The following is a 20,000-nucleotide window of genomic DNA, read 5'->3' on the forward strand; positions in this document are numbered from 1 at the left end:
GCCAGGTGTTTCATCAGATTTGAGGTGTTACCTCCTTTGACAGTATCACAGTATCAGCTTAAAGCACTTGTTGCAGGCTGCTGAGTTTGCATCTTTTGCTGTGAAGTACAGCCAGACTTTTGATCGCTTTGCCTTGGGCATTTTTAATCTGTAGCTCTGCTCTAAAAGAACGTACGTACCTGGACCCGCCTACTATCCTCGGAAACATAAAATGATTGGCTAGAATTGGCTCAGGAAAAGAAAGGCACCGAAATAAAGCACCGAAACGTGCGCTGCTTTTCGGTCTGGTTACTACCGTTTATGTCAGAACCGGTCCCATCATGGCACCGGACACCGGTACCCATCCCTAGTCATGAACTTAGGAGTAGATCTTAGGAGACCCTCCCCAGTTGAACTGTGAATGTAAGACAAAGAGGAGTTAATGCTGAGTGGAAATTCCCCAGAGGATACCTGTGTGGGGGTCTCAACATTTGTAACTTGATAACTGTGGTCTGGAAGGGAGATGGTTTTTATGGCCCCTAGGAAGAGACACACACCCACAGTGTTTTAACTGTTACACTCACACATCCACATGCACACTCACTCACGTGCACTCACATAGACACGTGGGTACGCGCACACACAGGCACTCACGTGCTCGTGCACATAGACACAGACAGTTTCCAGCACACCATGGGGGATTTATGATGCGGCCGCTCCTATAAAGCTGGCTGGAACTAACAAAGGGGTGAAGATTGTTTCAGAGGGACACCGGCCTCGTCTTCCCTTCTAGAAGTGCATGCTTAAATGAAGATGAATAAAGATGAATAAAGATTTTGTAAAAATAACTACTGAGTTCCGGTGCCATTTTCTGGATCCCTCGACGAATAAAGAACCGGGGTAAAACTGATTTCGCAACAGGAAGCTACAGTCAAACTTTATTTACAGCATGAATCCCTTTGAGTCACTGCAGACAGACTTAGAGCTCGAGCAGAGACTCCTTACTGAGGAGGCACCCCAGCCTCAGCCCACGGCAGGGACGGACCGAACACCTGCCGACCTCAGCGAAGCCCCGCCCCATCAGCCCGGCACCAAGACATTTACTTTCTCTTTATCGCACATGTCGACGACCTCGCGTGAACGAGTGCGGCTGAAAGAAGCTTCACCTGGACATGATTCAGCTCACCTTTATTTACATCACAGCAGTCACAGAGATCCACCTTAAACAATTCCACCTTAAATTTAAAGCCTCACAAAGGTGAACTGGCGGGTTTCTGTATTTTTTTAAAGGTCCAAACATTAAAAAGAAACAAACAAACAAACTGATGACAGACGAAGAACTCTGCACATTAAAGATCAATCATGATGTCACTTCCTGCAGGTTTGAGAGCGCAGCTTCCTTTTCATGATGCTGTGGTCGCTCTCCCGAGCCTCCTCCGCTGCTCCGGGTGTCTGACGGGACAAACAAAGACACATTTATATTTACCAACAAACAAACAGACGACTCCGCTTCACGCCTCAGAGTCAGACTCCATCTCACCGTGTGTGGCGAGTCAACCATCGGTGCCCACGGGTCCATATTGTAAAGCTTCCTGCGGCCTCGCCGGGGTTTGGTTGCCACGGTTACCGCCTCCTTCTCCACCGAGCGGATGTTTTTCTCTGCAGAGAGGACGGGACGGTGAGTTCGCTCTAGAGCTGCAGGGCCTGATGAGCCTGTTAGAAACATTACTAACTTCAGGTAAACGTTTTTCTGTTTTAACATAAAATCAGATTTGTTTAAAGGCACGCTGACAGCTCAGCGCTGCCCCCTGCTGGTGCTGGGTGATCGAGGCGTGGCTGACCTTTGCTGCCCAGGACGGAGGGCGAGGTGTGGATCGCCTCGTCAATCCTCTGCAGAGCGTATCCTCTCTCCTGCACCACAGAAGAAGAAGGAAGTTTCAGGTGAGGGCTCTGAGAACGTGTGAGCTCATCTACCTGTTGGCTGGGACGGCTCACCTGAACGCAACGGGCGTTTCCCCTCGGTTTGTTCCTCTTGTTTTCACTGTACACCAAATCCTGAAACACAACAGCACACACACATCAGCGCGCCTGACACACACACACACACACACACACACATACACACACACACACACACACAGCAGCATCACCTCGACACAGCTTGTTGAGGTCATGCTGCGTTTGAGTGGCGCCACCTATCGTTCAGGAGAATACTGCGGCAGCTTCCTGCTGTGTAACAGATAGACTGAAGAGTATACTGGTGCCCTTAGACTCCTCCCCGCTGTGACAGCTGCTGGCGGCGAGTATCTGCCAGTCTGGCACAGTGAGGCGAGATGAGGCGGCGCTTCAGAAGACGATAAAAGTCCACCGCGTGGTGATTTTAATCCGGCATGCAGCAACGGCGCTCTCGCCTATCTCATGACCATGTTTGTTCTAAATGACTCTGAAACAACCAATCACGGCTTGGGAGGCTCAGTTTCACATCTGGAGTCTGCAGTGAACCTTAATTATTCACCCAATCACAGCGATAGGCTTAAATAGGCTCCACCCTACCTCCAGCTCGCAGCTCTTCCTCTTCCTCCCGGTCGTTCTGGGAGTTTTCTTCCTGGCGGCCATGTTGGACCTAAGAGGAGAGTCTCGAAGGTCCTGAAAGAAAAGTAAAAACAAAGCAGAACGCTCCTTCGTCAAAACCCCGTCAGCATTTCTTCTTCTCTTGTACCTTTTCAGGCTGACTTACCTGTGTGTTCACCTGCAGGCAAGTGTCTCTCTCCTTCTTCACTGCCTCACACTCCCCGCTCTTCATCCTCCTGCCCCCCCCATCCTCCTCCTGGTTCCTCTCCTGGAGTTTCTGGATCTCCTTTTTCAGCTCTTCCACCAGAGGCAGCTTCCTCTCCCCCTCCATGGCCCTGTTCTCCTTCTCCTCCTCCTCCCTCCTCCGCAGCTCTGACAGGAAAAACAGGTCGGAATCAAATCAAAGACACACACTTCTTTCCGAAGAACGTTTATCATTTTAAAGAGACGCCCTGACGTCAGCATTAACAGGAAACAGTTTCCAGGTAACCAATCAGAGAAAGCGTTACCTCGACTGAGCGTCTCCACCTGTCGGCGGCTTTCTTCCAGACGTTTCTCCTTCTCATCCAAGACTCGCTGCAGCTCTGACACACAAACAACATCATCAGCCAATCAGCTGAGAGCAGCAGCCACCTGACCATCCCCATCATCTGATTGGTTACTCACCTCCCATCTCCATCTCCCGCTGCCTCCTCCTCTCTTCGCTCTCCTGAAATGCTGCCTGTAGGGCGTCGCCTTCTGAATTGAGCTCCGCCCTCAGGCTCTCCAGCTGGTGGGAGAACTCTGCTCTCTGATTCGCCAGCTCCTCTCTGAGCTCAGCGCACCTGTTCTCGCTGCAGGAGGAGAAGACGAGTTTTAACCTCTGTTTATGGATAGATGAAACCTGATTGGTGGCAATATTGATCACCTGAGTGTAAGCTCCGCCTCCAGCCACTGCTTGTCTGTCTGCAGCTCTGCGATCTCTTGGGATTTCTGAGCCGAGCGCTGGAGCGCCGCCTCGCTCTCCTTCTTCAGCTCCTCCATGGCGGCGTGGAAAACGCTGCTGCTGCTCCGCCCCTCCTCCTCATCCTCCTGAAAACATCAGCCAGTGAGTCATCATGAGCACGCTCCAGGATCAACCAACCGGTTTTCACCAAAAAAGAGAACCTTCACTTCCTGTCGAAGGCGCTCCACTTCCTGCGTCAGACTGCTGATGGAGTTGTTCTTCTCCTCTGACTGGTGCTCCAGGTCGTGGAGGCGGGTCTTTGTGGTGTTGAACTGCTCTGATAGGCTGTCGGATCTGTCAGTCTGTTGTTTGAGCTGCACCTGCAGGCTGGTCACCTGGAAGGATGCAAAGACCGTCAGAAGAAGAAGAAGAAGAAGAAGAAGAAGAAGAAGAAGAAGAAGAAGAAGAAGAAGAGCACCTCCGTCTGCAGCTGGAAGATCCCGTTCACCAGAGCTTTGTTCTCCTTCTGCAGTCTGGACACCTCCCTCTGCTCCGCCTCCAGAGACACCAACACAGTGTCACAGTTTGGACACCCGTCCAGGTCTACAGCGAGGGGGGACGGGTCAGGACAGAAAGGGGAGGAGTCAGGAGAGGAGACAAAGTGAGGCAAGTTCAGTGTTTTTCTCTGATGAACAAAAGTATATGGACACGTGTGTGCAGCATCTGCTTATGTTCCTGTCCACGTACTTTTGAGCGCCAGCAGCTGCTCCTCCAGCAGCACCTGCTCCTTTTTCAACCCCTCCACCTCCGCCACCCGGCTCCTCAGCTCCTCCTCCAGCCTCGCCTTCTCTTGCAGCAGCTCCTCCTCCCTCCCTCTGAGCTCCACGATGGCCTCATCCTTTCTGTCATTTTCCTCCTGCAGCCTCCAGATCTCCTCCTCCAAGACCACTGAGGAACAACATGATGACAGGAGCATGAAGGTTCAGCACAAGCTCTCCATGTTTCCCCACCTCCACCTCTCCCCTCACCTCTCCTGTTTGCTCCTCGCTGCTCCTCATCTTCCACACAGTCACGCTGACGTTTCCTGCTCCCCTCCTCCTCCTCCTCCTCCCGTCCTCTCCTCCTCGTGCAGCGGCAGGTCTGCTGAAGCTCCAGCAGCTGCGACCGTATTGACTCAATCAGCTGCCTCTGCATGAAAGAACACCGCATTAGGCCTCAGCGGGAATCGAACCTGGAAACCATGAACAGAGCACACTCACGTCTCGGGTGGCGTCCTCCACGGCGTCGTCCATGGCTGCCTGGAGCCTGGAGAGGGCGCCGTCCTTCTGCCGACACAGCTCCATCAGTTCCGACACCTCCTGCTGCTGCTGCTCCAGACGCTGGAAGAGAACACGAGGAGAAGAGTTAGTGGAGCAGAGCCGAGTGAGAGCAGGAGCCAGAACACCACAGAAGGAGGAGGAGGAGGCTCGGATGTACCTTCTCGGCTTCTTGCAGTTGGTCACGTGACTGCTGGTTCTCCAGTCGCAGCGCCTCCAGCTCTGCAGGGACAAATCAGAGTGACCTCAGCGAGAAGTGTGCACGTGTGTGTGCACGATACAGTCAAAGGGCCGCGACACCTCGGCGACTCTTCAGACTAGAGCTGGGCGATATAAGATTTTTTTTAAATCACGATATGTTTTTTCATTTCAGGCGATAACGATATATATCACGATATAAGCCAAATAACTATATTTGTAAGATTTAAATGTGCCGTTGCTCACAAGTAAAATGTGAAATAATCAGCAGCTTGTTTTGATTTAAATATTTATTTCCCATAATAAGTTCAACAGGGCAGATGTAGTTAAGGAACATGAGACTTCAGTTTCAGATAAAGGCAAATATTGCAAACTACACAAAGGGCAGCCGCTAAAGCGTTTAAGTTTCAAAACAGAACAAACAAACAGACTAAATTGTCAATTCCACTTAGAAACAAAATATTAATTCTAAAAATAAATCTTAGTTTGTTTTACAGAAGAACAGACAAAATTGACTAACTTTTGTCAATATCAAATAAACTGAGAACTAAAAGGAAATTCTCAATCTCTCCTTGTTGTATAGCTTAGCTTTTCAAACAGTTTTAACAGTGACTTTAGACAAAAGCCGAATGACGAATTAGCGCTTTCAGTCAGAGACTGAGCATGTACCGCTTTATTGTATTTCCAGACTTGCTTTCGGCACAATTTACAGTGCGCGCTACTCTGTTTTTTGTCAGACTTGAAATAGCCGAAATACCTTCACACTACGGAACTTCTGTGGCCCTTCCGTTCGACAATCTCTCCGGCATTGGAACCATCATCTGTTTTTTCTTCGGTAACCTTCGCTCACGCTCTCGGTTGATTTTTCTCTAGTCAGCAAACTCATTTCCTTCATTACCCGGGCTGCACGGCTGCAAACACAAATACACATGTGCGCCTTGGCACTTGTGCTGCACGTAACAAGTCACGTGACGTGACGCTGCGGCTGTGATTGGTTCGGCTCTGCGCTACTTAATTTGGATTGGCTGTTCTTTTTTTTTTTTTTTTTTTTTTTTAAGAGGACAAGAGAGATGAGGCCTATCGCAATAGTTTAATTTTTCTATCGAGAAAAAGTTATGTCGCAACACATATCGTTATCATTTTATCGCCCAGCTCTACTTCAGACGCGAGAAAACTTAAAAACTTTAACAAACAGCGAGGCCTGCTTTACACTGCACAGCGAACACGCTACAATAATCACATGACCACCTCAGAGCACGCGCTTTGGCGACAGTGGGAAGGAAAAACTCCCGTCAAACAGTACGAAACCTGAAGCAGAACCAGGGAGGAAGATGAGCTGAGAGCCAGAGACTAAAACCAACTAATGATTAAAGATGGAGGCCTCACGGCTCCACCCAACTTTAATCATTAAGTACTAACTTCACCTGCTCGCGTCCTGTTTAAACCCCGCCCCCGGACCCGTGCTGTCTGTGTGTGTGTGTGTGTGCGCGTGTGTGTGTGTGTGTGTGGTACCTGTGGTGTGTGTGTGCTGGGTCAGACAGCGGTGGACACTCTGAGCGTCCTCTCTGATCTTCTCCAGGTCTTCACTCATGGAGCTGATGATTCCCTCCAGCAGCACCACCTGCTCCTCCTAACAGTCGATCATGATCAATACTCTGCTGAGTAATCGATCCTGCCTGTGTGTGTGTGTGTGTGTGTGTGCGTGTGTCTGTGTCACCTTGTTGCTGTCCGTGCTGAGAGCAGACAGGTCGACAGTCTTACTGACGAGGTTCTTCAGGATCTCCACCCTCTTCTCCGCCCGCTCCTCTAGGATCTCCCGCTCCTTCTCCAGGCGGTCGCTGACAGACACGTGGACAAACCCGCCGTTAAAACGTCACATGATCGCAGCACCGGTCACATGACAGCAGACCTGCACTCACCTGTAGTCCTTCTCCATCTTTTTGAAGAGCTCCATGAACTCAGCGCTGACTTCTTCTCTGACCTCAGCCTCGAGAACGAGACGCAGCGCCGCCTCCCTGCCCTCCTGCTGAAACACGCACATCAGCAAACAACACACAAGCTTTAAGCCCCTCCTCCCTCGTAGGGGAGACATCACTGTCTGAAGCGCAAGGACTCCTGGTGGCGTTACAAACATCAGGATGTGCACGCTGTCGTTGACGTTTTAATGAAAGCGGCTGAAAACTAACATCAGTGATGACATCAGCAGGTTCAGCATCGTTACCTTCTCTTCCTCCTCCATCGTCACGTCCCACTTCTCCTCATCCTCGCCTCCTGCCTCCAGCACCGTTCCCTCCATCATGCTCTCCTCCTCCCCATCTTCCTCACCCTCTTCACCATCTTCGTCCTCCAACACGTCCTCCAGGCTCGTCTCCCAGGCGACCAGTGAGCTCTTTCTGCCCCTCCCCGACACGTTTCTGCGGCAGTCTGCCTCGTCGATGATCAGCGACAGCTCCATGGCCGACCTCTGGGAGGAACCGGGACCGTCGGGGACCGTCGGCCTCGAGTTCAGCACCACCACCTGCGCCCAGGTGAGAATGTGTCAGCAGTCCTTAACCACACGTTTCCAGCAGGTCTCACAATGAAAACAGGAAGTCTGACACGCTCGTGCTCACTGACCTTCTGAGCCAGCGCCGAGAACTTGAGCACGTTGAGCGTCTCGTCAAAGCACGACGAGTTCTGGTTGATGTTGACCACCATGGAGACCCGCCCGGCACCACAGAAGAAGAACTGCAGGAAGTGTGTGAGCTTGGACTCCCTGAAGGGAATGTGGTGCTGAAACCTGCAGCGAGGACACAGGTACACACTCAGACACGCCCTCGGGTACCTGAGGCCTGAAGGCAAAGGTGTCATAGTTCTGACATTATGATGTCACAAACAACGACATGACAATAAGTAAAGTTGCTTTGATGAGAGCGTGGCGAGGACATAACTGTGTCGGGCTGATGACGACCCTCTGACACGTCCATCACAGCTGTTCTTACAAATTCAAACTTACTCTCTGCCGTCACGTTCCTCGTCTACAATAGGGCTGCCACGATTAGTCGACTAGTCACGATTACGTCGACTATTAAAATCGTCGACGACTAATTTAATAGTCGACGCGTCGTTTGAAGCTTTGTAAGATCCCAAAAGACGCAGGAATAAGTAGTAGTATTTAAGAGTGTAATAACGGACTGAAACAGAAGATGGCAGCACTGCATGTACAAGGATGCCAGCTGCCGTTAAACCCCGAAGAAGAAGAAACTGTGTTCCAGAATTCATAGCGCGGCCCAGCGCAGTTGTCAACAATGGCGGCAGCTAGTTAGTTTTAATATTACAATTATTATTCTTTCTGGGTCACAAAATAAACGTTTAACATATTTTCAGGTGTACATTTTACGTCCAATGGATGCATGATCTGATTAGTCGACTAATCGCAAAAATAATCGGTGACTAGTCGACTATCAAAATAATTGTTTGTGGCAGCCCTAGTCTACAATAATGAAATTATTTAGATCAGAGTCAAACAAAGACTTTAGGCGGGATTAGAAACATGACGTCATCACAGTAAATCATTTCTTTGCAGGAGTGGCACTGACTCCAGGCCCGATGAGGACGCGCGGGCTCGTCCCGACCCTCCGTGCACAAACCAGCCCTCAGTGTGACTCTTACTTGGCGTTCTGGTTGAGCCTCATGGCGTGGATGCACTTTCCGAGCGTGAGCAGCGAGCTGTTGATGTTTCCCGCCTCCTTCAGCCTCTCGCCGGTGTTGTGCGTCCGCGAGCACCTCTCCGACCCGGCCAGATCGCACAGCGCGAGCCTGAACACACAAACAGAAGTATCACCTGCACGCCCCGCCTCTGCCTCCACCGCACGCTCATCGCAGAACCATGAGCCCGACTTACTCGCTGATGCCGAGGACTCTGGGAACGCCGACGTCGTCCACGCGCAGGATCCTGATGGAGAAGATGCTGTGGCTGCAGAACACAGAGTGAGCGTTACTGAAGCTAAACAACCACAGGTGGAAACAGGACGACGGTGTCTGCTGCTGACCTCCTGCTGGACAGCTGGTTCAGGCGGGTGGAGGAGAAGCTCTGGTTCCTCTTTCCGATCTTCATCACTCTGTACGCCTCCTCCGAACTGCTCACCTGGACCCAGCGCAGGTCTGAGGGACATCGCAAACACAGTCATTAAACGGCGCGGCGAGCCAGCTGCTTTGATTTAGAAACACCATGACAACAGCCGCACTCAGCCACGCGAGTATTCGTGATGGTGAATGTCTCGTGCCGACCACGGCAGGTTATCGTCGTCACGGTAACCTAACCCTACAGTGTCACAATCAACTTATTTTGAATGTTCCCAGCAGGAACTTTCAAAATAAGAGCGCGGAGATCGTTTGGGAGGAATGGAGCAGCCGGTGTGAGAAACAATGGATTCACCAAACACGTCCACGCACATTTAATCATTAATATTAATGATCAGCGACTCAGCTCTGTCTCATCTGTGTAACAGGTTTGATTTCAATATAATAATAATAATCTGTCGTGTCCACCGACAGTCATGGATTTAAAGTACTTCCTGTGTGTGGCTCACACATGTCAGGGCTTTTATTGCAGTGGTTTCAGTGAGTGTGGCCATAGCTGGGCGGGACGTGACTGCGAACTAAACGAACCCCGACCCTCGAATCGTCTGTGTGAGCGAGCGTTACCTTTGATGAATGAGTTTCCTTTCACGTCCTGAGACAGACGCAGGACCGTCCTCTTCTGCTGGCCGCCGGGAACCTGAACATCACACAGTCAGTCAGTCACATGATCACAGGAGGCACAGCGCCCCCTGCAGCTGCACCGACACCACAGAGATCTGACACACATGCAGTAAAAGCAGCTGTAAACTGAGGGAATAAAGAGTAAGGCAGCCGTGCTCAGAGAAAACTGAAATCAGCGTGGAACGTGTGAGCGCCTGCAGCACGTGCTCGGTCCTGTTATTGGTTGGTAATGGGTCAGCTGATCCTTATAAAGCCAGAGAACAAAAATGAGCGCAGGCAGAAGAAACCAGCCCTCAGGGACGAGAACCTACAGGTCAGAGGTCGTGACTGCTGGACACCGTTGATGCCCGGTGTCCATGGCAAAACCTTCACTAAAGGGGACATCCCAACAAGAAAGAATAAGGCTCCACCTGATGGTGATGCTCAGTAATTACAAGTTAAAGTCTCAGTGAGGCAGAGCTTCAGCTTTACAAAATAAAACTGATGAAAAACAGCCTGGCCGAGACCTGACGGGCTCGGCCAATCACAGCCAAGATCATCAAGGCCGCCGGTGAGGTCAAAGCAGCATGTCTCCAAGGATCCATGTTTTTCCTCTTTTATGTACCCTGGGTCATTTGTTGGTTTGGTGTGTAATTTTCAATTTATTGTGTGTAAATTTTAGACGTGTCCAGTCTGCAGTGTGTGTTTGGTTTTCATGGATTTACTGTTATTGTTGTTATTTCCTGTTTTAATGGTAAAATCTAAATTTTTAAATAATGTTTTAGTGGTAATGTAAATTTACTTAAAGAGGCTCAGGATGAAAATGTGCAAAGAAAACATGAATGTGTTCGTGTGTGTGTGTCACCTGTTCGAGCAGGTCGTGGATGTTCTCGTTGTAAATCTCACAGAAGGAAACCCAGACGGAGAAACGGACGTTTGAGTCGACGTCCAAACAGAAACTGTCGGCCTCTGAGACGCTGTTCACACTGCTGTCACTGCTCAGAGACGAGCCTGAACGAACACACACACACACACACACACAAACACACACAGCTCGTTTTAAAGCTCACAGTTCATCAGACGTCCGTTTGTTTTCTTTTCTTTAATAATTCACATTTTTATTTATAGAAAAACTGTTTGAGGAAAGCTTCAAACATCAACCTTCTCTCAGCCAGGATCTGCAAATGAGTCCATCTGTTGTTGGACTGAGACACTGTTTGTTTCATCAGAGTAAATCAGTGTGAGGTAAGATTAATAACCCACACACTCAACTCCTGCAGTTTATCTTCACAGATCAGTGATCACGCCTAACACCACCTTTAAAGATCATAAGCTCGGCGTTTCTCCAGCTTTTATTCCCGTCCTGATTAAATCAGAGTCACTGACCTTCGAGGAATGTCGACCTTCCAGTCGTCGCGCTTCTGTCGCTCTGTGGAGAGGAAGCAGAGACAGCTCAGCTCAACGCACGCGCTCACACCATGCTGCGACGCTCCCTGTCGCCTGCCTCACCTCCTTCAGCATCCTCAGCAGGTTCCTCTTGCTGCTGCTCTCGGCCGCCTGCTGGTCTGGAGTCAGTCTGCTGAAGTCTCGGCAGCGCTGAGGCTTCAGGTCACAGCGGCCGTACAGGCGGCCTTCGATGCTGTTGAAGATGACTGACAGAGACCTGGGCAGCAGACCCGAGTCGTGGTCCGGACCTGAGCGACAGACGGACACAGTTGGACAGTTAGTCAGAGTCGGGCAGAGAGGCGGGTGATCGCAGACAGGAGGGGGCGGGGCTCTGACCGAGGAAGGTGAAGGTCTTCCCGGCATTGGTGACTCCGTACGTGAAAACCAGACAGTTTCCTCCCTGCAGAACGTCTCGGACCAAACCCCGGACTGAGCCCTCGAACACCTTCCTCTGACTCGCCTCTGGACCGAACACCTGAAACACAACCACGACACAAATGGCACACCTGAAGGCACCACGGCAACAACAGGGTGAAGCAGGTGGGACGGGTGTGCACAGCTCCGGTCAGGTGACACGTACCTGCGTGAAGGTGAACCTCTGGGCCGTTTGTGGGAGGGACTTGTCGCTCTGTCGGTTTGACTGGCAGCTCCTGGGAGCCTTGAGGACCACAGTGTCCGGCCCCTCGATCGTCACACAGTCCTACAGAGGAAAAGACACCTGCGCTGCTCATTCAGGCCTACAGACCGTGAACGGTCCAGGTCTGTGAGCAGGTCACAAAGACGTGGTGGTGTGCATGTGACAGATCTAATCCATAACCGATGATGGAATCAGGAATAAGAACGTTTCCCTCTGCATGTAAATGTTATGTGAGGAAGAAGTTCCTGTTTTATCCTCCTTAATATTTGTGTTTAGTGAAGCTTTTTCCTGAGCATGGACTGAATGAAGTTTGGTTCCTGTCAGCTTCACCTGTGTCTCACATCAGTCCTCTGTTTTTAACTGAATGACATCCAGCCTGCTCCTCGGTGAGGAATACAGAACTGGTATCGATTAGGGCTGGGTATCGTCACTGATTTCTAGAATCGATTCGTTTCCGATTCACAAGGTCCCGATTCGATTCGATTCGATTCAATTCAATTAAATTCTATTTGAATCTGGGAAATTTTGACAGTCAGAAATATTATAATTCAGATCAGTACATTTACATATTTTTGTATCTATAAAAAGGAAGCTGACACACGCAAGACTTTATCAAAGGTGTGAGCGTCACAGCAGAGGCCTTTGTGTCAAAGTAGCTGAAGATAAAACACAGAAAAACATGAAGATGGTTTTCCTGGCCTGGGATTTTATAAAAATATTCTGCAGTACATCAAAAACGAAAGAAAACCATTAATCAACATATGAACGTTACCTCTGACGTTACAGCGGTTTTATTAGAGACACTAAGTGTTTTGCATTTTGCATAATTTTAAAAAGTTTAAATTTGTTCAGTATTGAACGGCAGAAATTAGGTTTTCTTTTCGGAAGTATGTAAAATGAAAAAAAAACAAACAGCGGCCGACGGCGCTGTAAACAACGGTAGACTTGTGCGTAACAAGCAAGCGAATAATGCAGAAAACAGATTTTTAGACGGGAAACTGTTCTTGAAGTACAGAGAGAGAGAGAGAGAGAGAGAGCTGTGCATGAAGTGTGATTTTTATCGTTGTGGAAGCAAAACAGTAAAAGTCAGAGTGATTTCATGACGATGTTTATGTGAAGCGTAGTTTGGATCTTCTTTTGCTGCTGGTTCGGTCAATATTGTTTGGAGAGAGATCAAACTAACAGCTTTAGAATCAGCGCAAAAAGGGCGTGAACACAAAGCGCGGACCCGCCGAAACATCAGAATCAGCGAGCTGTCGGCTTTCAGCCCCGACCGTGTCCGTGCAGTTGTTGTGCCAAAAAGTGATTGCCGTCCGCGGGAGCGCGCACAGCCGCTTAAAGCTGCAGCGCCCGTCGGGTGAGAAAGGCGACATCTCACTGATTCTGATCCGCATGTCGCGCTGTGTGTTTATGTCCTCTCATTTACTGTCTTAGCTGTTTGGTGGTTTTTGTGAGGTTTCACCTGAGATTCTGGCGTTTCGGGCAAAATAAATTTATATTAAAAAATCGATTCAGGATTTTAATGAATCGATTTCACGTTATCCAAGACAGAATCGATTTTAATCGATGAATCGATTATTAAAACCCACCCCTAGTATCGATCCATTGAGCTCTGCTGTAGACACCCAGAGTAGGAGAAAGCTGGAATGGTGAATCCCTGCCAGCAGCTGTAAAACACTGCAGTGTGTGTTTGTGTGTATGTGTCACCTGTGCCTCTCCGCTGCCGCTCTCAGCTGCAGTAAAGGGTCGAACCCTCAGGTAAACCTGCAGGTTCTCCGACTGCTCCTGAGCGTCGTCCTGCAAAGAGAGCAGCATCAGTCACATGACCTGCATCCAACTCTGGGACAGGTAATCATCAGACAGCGACAGCATGTTACAGGAAACACAGCAGGTACAGATGTGCATGTCTGTGCATGGAGGATGAATACATTGGATGCTTTGAATGGGAAATTTCCTGAAAACTAATAAACAAAAAACAAAGAAAATGGTTCTGATTTCACAGCAAACTGGAAGAAAACCATTGCTATTAATGGTGACTGTACTGATGCTTTGAATAATCCCAACACGCATCAGTGGGTTTCAAACATCAAAAGGACCACAGAGATCCTCGTCGTGTGGAAGACAGTTTGTGGTGTTTGTGGATCTCTCCGTGTATGTGGTTCAAAGAAAGAAACTCTGATTTAAACATGTGCAGGAACAACAGCACAGTCTGATGCTGCTCTGCAAGTCCCATGGATGGGTCAGTGATGTACTACAGCCTGTCCGAGGTCAGGACGGACCGTGGTGGACCTACCTGTGTTGGCATGGCAGAAAACTCAGCCAGCAGGTCCTTCTTTATGTCCCCCACCTCCACTGGTCCCAGTCTCTCCGGCCTTCCAGCTAAACTGGAATCCATTCTCTCTGCAAACACATCAGTCCAATCAACCACCGTTTTATCAAAGTCTCCCCGCAGGGAGTTTTACCTACAGCTCACAGGCAGCATAGATCCCCACTGAGTGTCTAATAGAGCTTTAATCTGCGCCGATTTTACCAGCTGGATGAGGTGCTGCCTTTAAACATGTCTCCTATCATCATCCCGCTTCTGTGCGACTGAGATTTAAACGAGAGTTTTAATTTCGCAGAAATGATAACGGAGTTCGGCCTGACTCCAGCACTGCCCAAATACAAGCTACCGGAGTGTAAACATCCTGCACAGCTCAGAGTAATTCACAGCTTTGACCAATTACAGCAAGCAAACACGAACAAACAACAGCAAACAGAAGGTAAACAAAGACCGTTTTTACACTCCGCTAACTTTGTTGTTAGCATTAGCCACCTCATCTACGCGTTTTAACGATTTCAGCAAAGCGGAACTTCGATTTAAATGACAGAATTACGATTTAAATCGACATTTTATGAAACTCGAACTCACGTGTCGTATATTTTATTCCACACACACTCTATTTACAACAGCAAACATGAGAAACTGCCCGTCGGCAGTGCTGCGCTGTCCTCTCCGCGGTTTACTTTTTAAACTAGGACAGTACGACCAATCAGAGAACATATACGAAGCAACGTCACAGAATCGTTGTTGCCTTCAGATAGAATCTCGCGAGATCAATATAGTCTTTCTTTTTAACAAATAGTCACACGACGCTGCTTTTTGTTGTTGCTGTTTTTTTAATGATTGTCGAGTTTTGAGTTTTTCTATGTTACAGAAATATAGAAATAAGTTATCGAAGCCAGTAACAAATGAACAAGTGTGGTTAAAAAATCACAACGTCATATTTGAAATTAAGAATAGCTGTCAGCTCTTTAAGAAAAAATGTAATATAAACCTTATTTATATAAATATTTTGACTAATGTGTTATTTTCATTTTTCGAATTATCCTCTAATTTGTTTTAATTTAATCTCGACTTTTCTCTTCTCTTCGACTGAATCTTCTTATACATATGCGAATTCTTGTTTGGTAAAAAATGAAATCTTGTAAACACCGCCGCATGAAACTGACGTCATCACATGGCGTCGGTAACGGGCAGGAGGACTGAAGCGGATTTGGGGATTAGATGCTGACTGCAGTCGATCCAGCTGGACTTACTCCTCTTTATCGGGACCAAAGTGACTCCGTGAGGCGAAGCTGCAGCAGCTCCACCGAAGAAACGCCGCGAATAGAAGCAAACGGGCGGAGGACGAAGACGAAGCGACACGGTTGCCTTGACAACAGTGAGACAACCTGGGAGGAGGGGGAGGGGAATTATTTTTAGTCCCGCTATTGATTAACTCTTTAACTCTTTGGGTCCATTGTGTGGCGATTCACCTGTAACAGGTGAGAGAGTTCTGGAAATCAGATCCATCAAACACGGTACGGGAGCTGAGAGGGGTCAATTAATAATAATCACGACAGGAGGCAGAGGATAGTGATAGAGACTAACATACAACGATTAAATATTGTTGCGTATTGAGAGAGCAGCACATGTGTGTAGGTAACAGCACCCTCTCACATCACAAACTGTTATTAAACCAGGAGTGAAATAAAAAGCACATCTGTGGGGAGAGAAGGGAGCAGGTGGAGGAGAGCCTGGAGGGTGGAGGTATGCTCTGGAGACAAGAGGAATGAAAGGTGTGTGAATGAGAGGGAGACAGGTGGAAGGAGCAGAGGTTCAGGTATTGATATAGAGTGGCTATATCTGCCAAAGGTGGATGAAGATGGAGCTGCAGGCAGGAGGAGACGAGGAAGACCTCAGAGGAGGTTCATGGATGTAGTGAAGGAGGATGTGCGGACACATTTCATTTTTATTCAATGTGACCAAAACGAGCCACTCAGCTACAACTATCGCCACCTGGTGGCCTTCAGATAGAATACTGCGGTTTCCGACCAGGAAGCTGTTTCCATGGCTGTATCCCTATTCAGGGTCTGCAGCCTTAAAGTACGCAGCCATTGAGCCTTAACGGTCCACAAGGGCCGCGTACTCAAAGACCGCTAAGGCCGGAAGTGCGAGGCTTGTGAAATGGGACGGTGTAGCCTCCGTCGCGCTGCCCAGGTTGCCTAGCAACCATGACACTAACAGCAGGAAACGTTTCATACAGCTTTGTTTGACAGAAATGAAGGAGAACATATTTTGTTCATTTGTTTGTACATGAGCTTTGATTTGATAACTATCTGAGGCTGAGACCACAGGACTGTAAAACATGACTGTTGGGCTTCATTCCTGTACTGAACAGTCATTTAAGATTAGCTAGTAAATAACAATTAGCTAATGTTTTTCCTGAGACTAAAGTCATCTCACTTTGGTAATGTAAATATAATATGGCCAATATTATAGTTATTATTTCAATCATTATTAGTTATTACAGCAGTGAATGAACTCTGTTTCAAATACTGAGCTTCAGTAAAGATTCAAGCTGCATTTATTTATATTTCCTGTCACCTTAAATCTTCACTCAAAGACAGGTTTCTTTGACACTGTATATATAACTGTGTTATATATAAGAGACAAATATTGTTCTTTTAATATGTTGGCATTACTAAATTTCTCTCAGTGCTTACTTTAAATATCCATAACATCATCAGATTCTCTGTGAGATTAAGGTCGACTATTGAACGGCGTATATTTTAAAGTAAAGGCTTTAAAACCAAGTTAGTACATTCATCACTGATGTCACATAACTTTGCCGACATGTGGCCAACAGTAATGTTTTAATGTTCTTCGTTATTCAACATTCGCACATAAATAAGTGACAGAATACTTAGTTTTAAAAGTTTACTCTTCGGGTGCCCCTCTTCCACCATTTTTTTTTTTTTTTTTGGCAAAATTATTCACACCCACCGCCACACTATGCATTCTGGGATATGTTGGGCCACGAAGTCTACACCGCCACATCCTTAAAATTCAGGGAAATGAAGGACGCATTTGAGGGCCGCATTTCGAGCAGCCTGTGAATTGGGACAGCCTTCGTCGTGTCGCTGTGACGTAATCGGCCTTAAAATGCAGCTTTTAAGGCTGCAGACCCTGAATTGCAGCCTATGTTTTTACTGTCTGTGTTCAGGACTCTTCCTGTGACGACCCTGTGTGAATAAAGCTTCACCTGCCCCTTCTGCTGTGATGTCCTCCGCTGAGTCGAGTGGTGATGGAGGGAAGTGGCTGGACGCTCACTACGACCCGGTGGCCGGCATCTACAGCTTCTCGTCCTGCCTGGACCTGGCAGACCTGAGCGGGGACGGGGAGAACCGGCTGGTGGTCGGGGATCTGGGCTCCGGGTCGTCAGGGATGAAGCTGAAGGTGTACCGCGGCACGGCGCTGATGAGCGAGAGCACGCTGCTGGACCTGCCCGCTGGCCTCGTCGCCTTCTTCATGGACCTGCACGAGCCCCGTATCCCCGCTGTCGCCGTGGCCTCTGGACCCTGCATCTACGTCTACAAGAACCTGCGGCCATATTTCAAGTTCACCCTGCCTGGCCTGGAGATCAACACACTGGAGCAGGTCTGTGTGTGTGTGTGTGTGTGTGTGTGTGTGTGTGTGTGTGTGTGTGTGCTTATTATATTACCTACATCACGGGGACTCTGGTTCATTTAAGGACAAACAGTCCTTAAATGAACCAGGGGTCCAGTTCTGTTCATCTTCTGTTTGGCTGTAGAAGATGTGAAGATGACCACAGTAGGAGGATCTTCCTCTTTTCTGATGTCATGCAGGCTCCGGAGTAGAAGAGCATTTAGATCAGTCTGAAGCCTGAACAGGATGTCACTGTGCCCTGGTGATGTGCTGTCTTATGTTGAGGAGCCATATCAGCTACTGTTCAGTGAATGTTAGTCAGAAATCACCACACTGACCCTAATGTCATTTAAAAGCACTGAGCATGTCCTTTTTACTGTAAACACACCTGAGTGTACCTGTGACGTCCTGCTGCGCTTTAATTGGTCAGGATGTGTGGCAGCAGGTGAGGGATGGGCAGATCGACCCTCTGACCCTGAAGGAGATGTTGGAGAGCATCAGGAAGAAGGCTGATGTTCCGCTGTCAGTCCGCTCGCTCAACTTCCTGTCTCTGGAGCTCCACGAGATGGACGAGTTCGTTGAACTGCACAAACACCAGCCGATCAAGCGCCAGGTAACTGCCAGGTCGCATCATCCACGATGACATCATTGCGATCCTTTTACATCTGTCTTTATGATTCATTTGGTTTTCTTCTTTCTACCTATTTCACATGTCAGCTCCTGTTTGTATTGATGGTTCACTGTATAAATCTGTATCTCATCACCAACAGTCCAAAACCCTGAAATATTCACTCGGTCATCATGTAAATCAAAGAATGGCGAGACGTTCTCTCTCCGACAACGCAAAACTTTATTGGCTGATAGTTGCTGATATATCGGCCGGGCGTGTGGACAGATGGCTGGTGCTTCGTAGTTATCCATTGTATCACATAGGTTTTTCAAAATGCTCAGAAGGTTTTACAGCAGGAGATGTTTTACATTTTGTAAAATGTAAGTTTGTTTCCATGGAAAGTCAGGTTTCAAAGTTCGTCACAATATCAGATTTCACAGTTTAGTTAAACTAGTTTAGGTTAGTTTGGTTAGTTATCTGACAGGTTAATTCACCTTTTCATAAAAAAGTCAAACCAAAGAGGACCTACAAGTTATCCCTGTGGGACTCCATATGCAGCCTCTGTTACAGACATAAAACAGTTCTGACAGATGGCTCAGCATCCGGTCTGTAAGTTCTCAGGAGCATAAAGAAAAATGAACTTCACATGAGGAGGGAGCAGCGCCTCATTAAAGGTCTGAATATACAGATAGCAGTTTCTCAGTTTCAGTCCCCAGCTCATGTTCCCATTGGCTCATTCTTTCAGACGGTCATCACCTGCATCGGGACTCTGAAGAAGAACATGGCAGATGAGGACGGCGTGAGCTGTCTGGTGATCGGGACGGAGAGCGGCGAGGTCTTCATCCTTGACCCCGAAGCTTTCATCATCCTCTCCAAGGTAAAGTCGCTCCACGGCCCACTGTGGGACCGACCGCATCTGTTTATTTACTTCAAAGCAGCTCAGGCCAGCCTGTGGAGCACCACAGGGATCAGCACTGGGCCCCTATCAGATACTCAAATCTGCACTCACTGAAAGATTTAGACACATTTCTGAGATGTCCTGGAAAATAACCCCCGTCCTGAACATCGGTCGTCTCCATGTTTACCTGAGAGCAAACATAAAGAAAACAAAGATCACTTTTTAATTGAACCCTTGTGTTGAAGATGTCGCTGCCGGCCGTCCCCACCATCATGGATGTGACGGGTCAGTTCGACGTGGAGTTTCGGATCACGGCGGTGTGTCGCAACGGCAACATCTATATCCTGCGCAGGTGAGACACACCTGGAGAATCCTTTCACAATAAAGGCCGTAAAATGGGAGGAATGGGTTCGTGCCAACATTTCCAGATAGAAGTGGAGCCTTAAAGCACATCGTTTTCCTTTTAGCAAAAGGCCCGATCATTTCATGAACCTTAACAAACAGAACGTAAGTAAATATGAGTCTAAAAAGAAATACAGGTACCCCACAGGACAGGAACCCTGTCTGCTGGGTGAAAGTCCTGACCGACCTGTCCGAACATCTGACCCATGCTGGTCAATAGAACAGCATGAAACACAGTTTTCTGTGAAACGTTCGTGGCCCGACTTCATGTCCCTGTGCAGGGCAGGAAGCTCTATCCCTCACTCTCGTCCTCTGAAAAATGACT

General features: G+C 48.3%; 2 protein-coding genes across 8 annotated transcripts in view; one reads left to right on the forward strand and one right to left on the reverse strand.

The window, feature by feature from the left end:
* Positions 1-1,150: 1,150 nt before the first annotated feature.
* Positions 1,151-15,506, reverse strand: LOC100699756 (kinesin-like protein KIF20B). 4 transcript variants are annotated; one of them, XM_013273964.2, is made up of 32 exons: positions 15,374-15,506; positions 14,088-14,194; positions 13,502-13,591; positions 11,738-11,857; positions 11,494-11,632; positions 11,221-11,405; positions 11,098-11,140; positions 10,577-10,722; positions 9,676-9,748; positions 9,021-9,132; positions 8,873-8,944; positions 8,641-8,787; positions 7,606-7,768; positions 7,211-7,507; positions 6,909-7,015; positions 6,707-6,827; positions 6,502-6,619; positions 4,952-5,013; positions 4,735-4,854; positions 4,504-4,663; positions 4,223-4,423; positions 3,954-4,078; positions 3,697-3,870; positions 3,458-3,621; positions 3,217-3,383; positions 3,060-3,134; positions 2,717-2,922; positions 2,533-2,625; positions 1,975-2,034; positions 1,821-1,890; positions 1,520-1,692; positions 1,151-1,431 (listed from the first exon to the last, which is right to left on the reverse strand). In XM_013273964.2, the coding sequence occupies exons 2-32, from the start codon at positions 14,187-14,189 to the stop codon at positions 1,348-1,350; spliced, it is 3,969 nt and encodes a 1,322-aa protein (XP_013129418.1). In that variant the 5' UTR covers positions 14,190-14,194; positions 15,374-15,506; the 3' UTR covers positions 1,151-1,347. The 4 variants fall into 4 exon arrangements, with proteins under 4 accessions (XP_013129418.1, XP_005471572.1, XP_005471573.1 ...); XM_005471515.4 differs by lacking the exon at positions 15,374-15,506 and adding an exon at positions 14,706-14,840 and having other exon boundaries at positions 6,909-7,012; XM_005471516.4 differs by lacking the exon at positions 15,374-15,506 and adding an exon at positions 14,706-14,840 and having other exon boundaries at positions 1,520-1,638.
* bbs1 (Bardet-Biedl syndrome 1) overlaps positions 15,361-20,000 on the forward strand; it is a 6,369-nt gene continuing 1,729 nt past the window's right edge. Inside the window, exons 1-5 of one of the 4 annotated variants that reach the window (XM_003449464.5) lie at positions 15,361-15,498; positions 17,323-17,756; positions 18,196-18,378; positions 19,121-19,252; positions 19,519-19,625. In XM_003449464.5, coding sequence (XP_003449512.1) covers positions 17,379-17,756; positions 18,196-18,378; positions 19,121-19,252; positions 19,519-19,625 — 800 coding nt within the window. In that variant the 5' untranslated portion in view covers positions 15,361-15,498; positions 17,323-17,378. Of the gene's footprint in view, positions 15,638-17,322; positions 17,757-17,965; positions 18,079-18,195; positions 18,379-19,120; positions 19,253-19,518; positions 19,626-20,000 lie in introns of those variants that run through there. The other 3 variants (XM_005471518.3, XM_005471519.4, XM_005471520.3) reach the window with 3 other exon arrangements.

The sequence above is a fragment of the Oreochromis niloticus genome, linkage group LG8 (assembly GCF_001858045.2).
Source record: "Oreochromis niloticus isolate F11D_XX linkage group LG8, O_niloticus_UMD_NMBU, whole genome shotgun sequence".
Lineage (NCBI taxonomy): Eukaryota > Metazoa > Chordata > Actinopteri > Cichliformes > Cichlidae > Oreochromis > Oreochromis niloticus.

Bases quoted from the DNA above. Each gene is read 5' to 3' on its own strand.
- LOC100699756 (XM_013273964.2), bottom strand. From the start codon at position 14,189: ATGGATTCCAGTTTAGCTGGAAGGCCGGAGAGACTGGGACCAGTGGAG. The intron at 9,133-9,675 runs GTAACGCTCGCT...GATGTCCCTCAG, and splicing joins AGGAAACTCATTCATCAAAG to ACCTGCGCTGGGTCCAGGTG. The intron at 7,508-7,605 runs GTCAGTGAGCAC...ACCTGGGCGCAG, and splicing joins TCTCGGCGCTGGCTCAGAAG to GTGGTGGTGCTGAACTCGAG.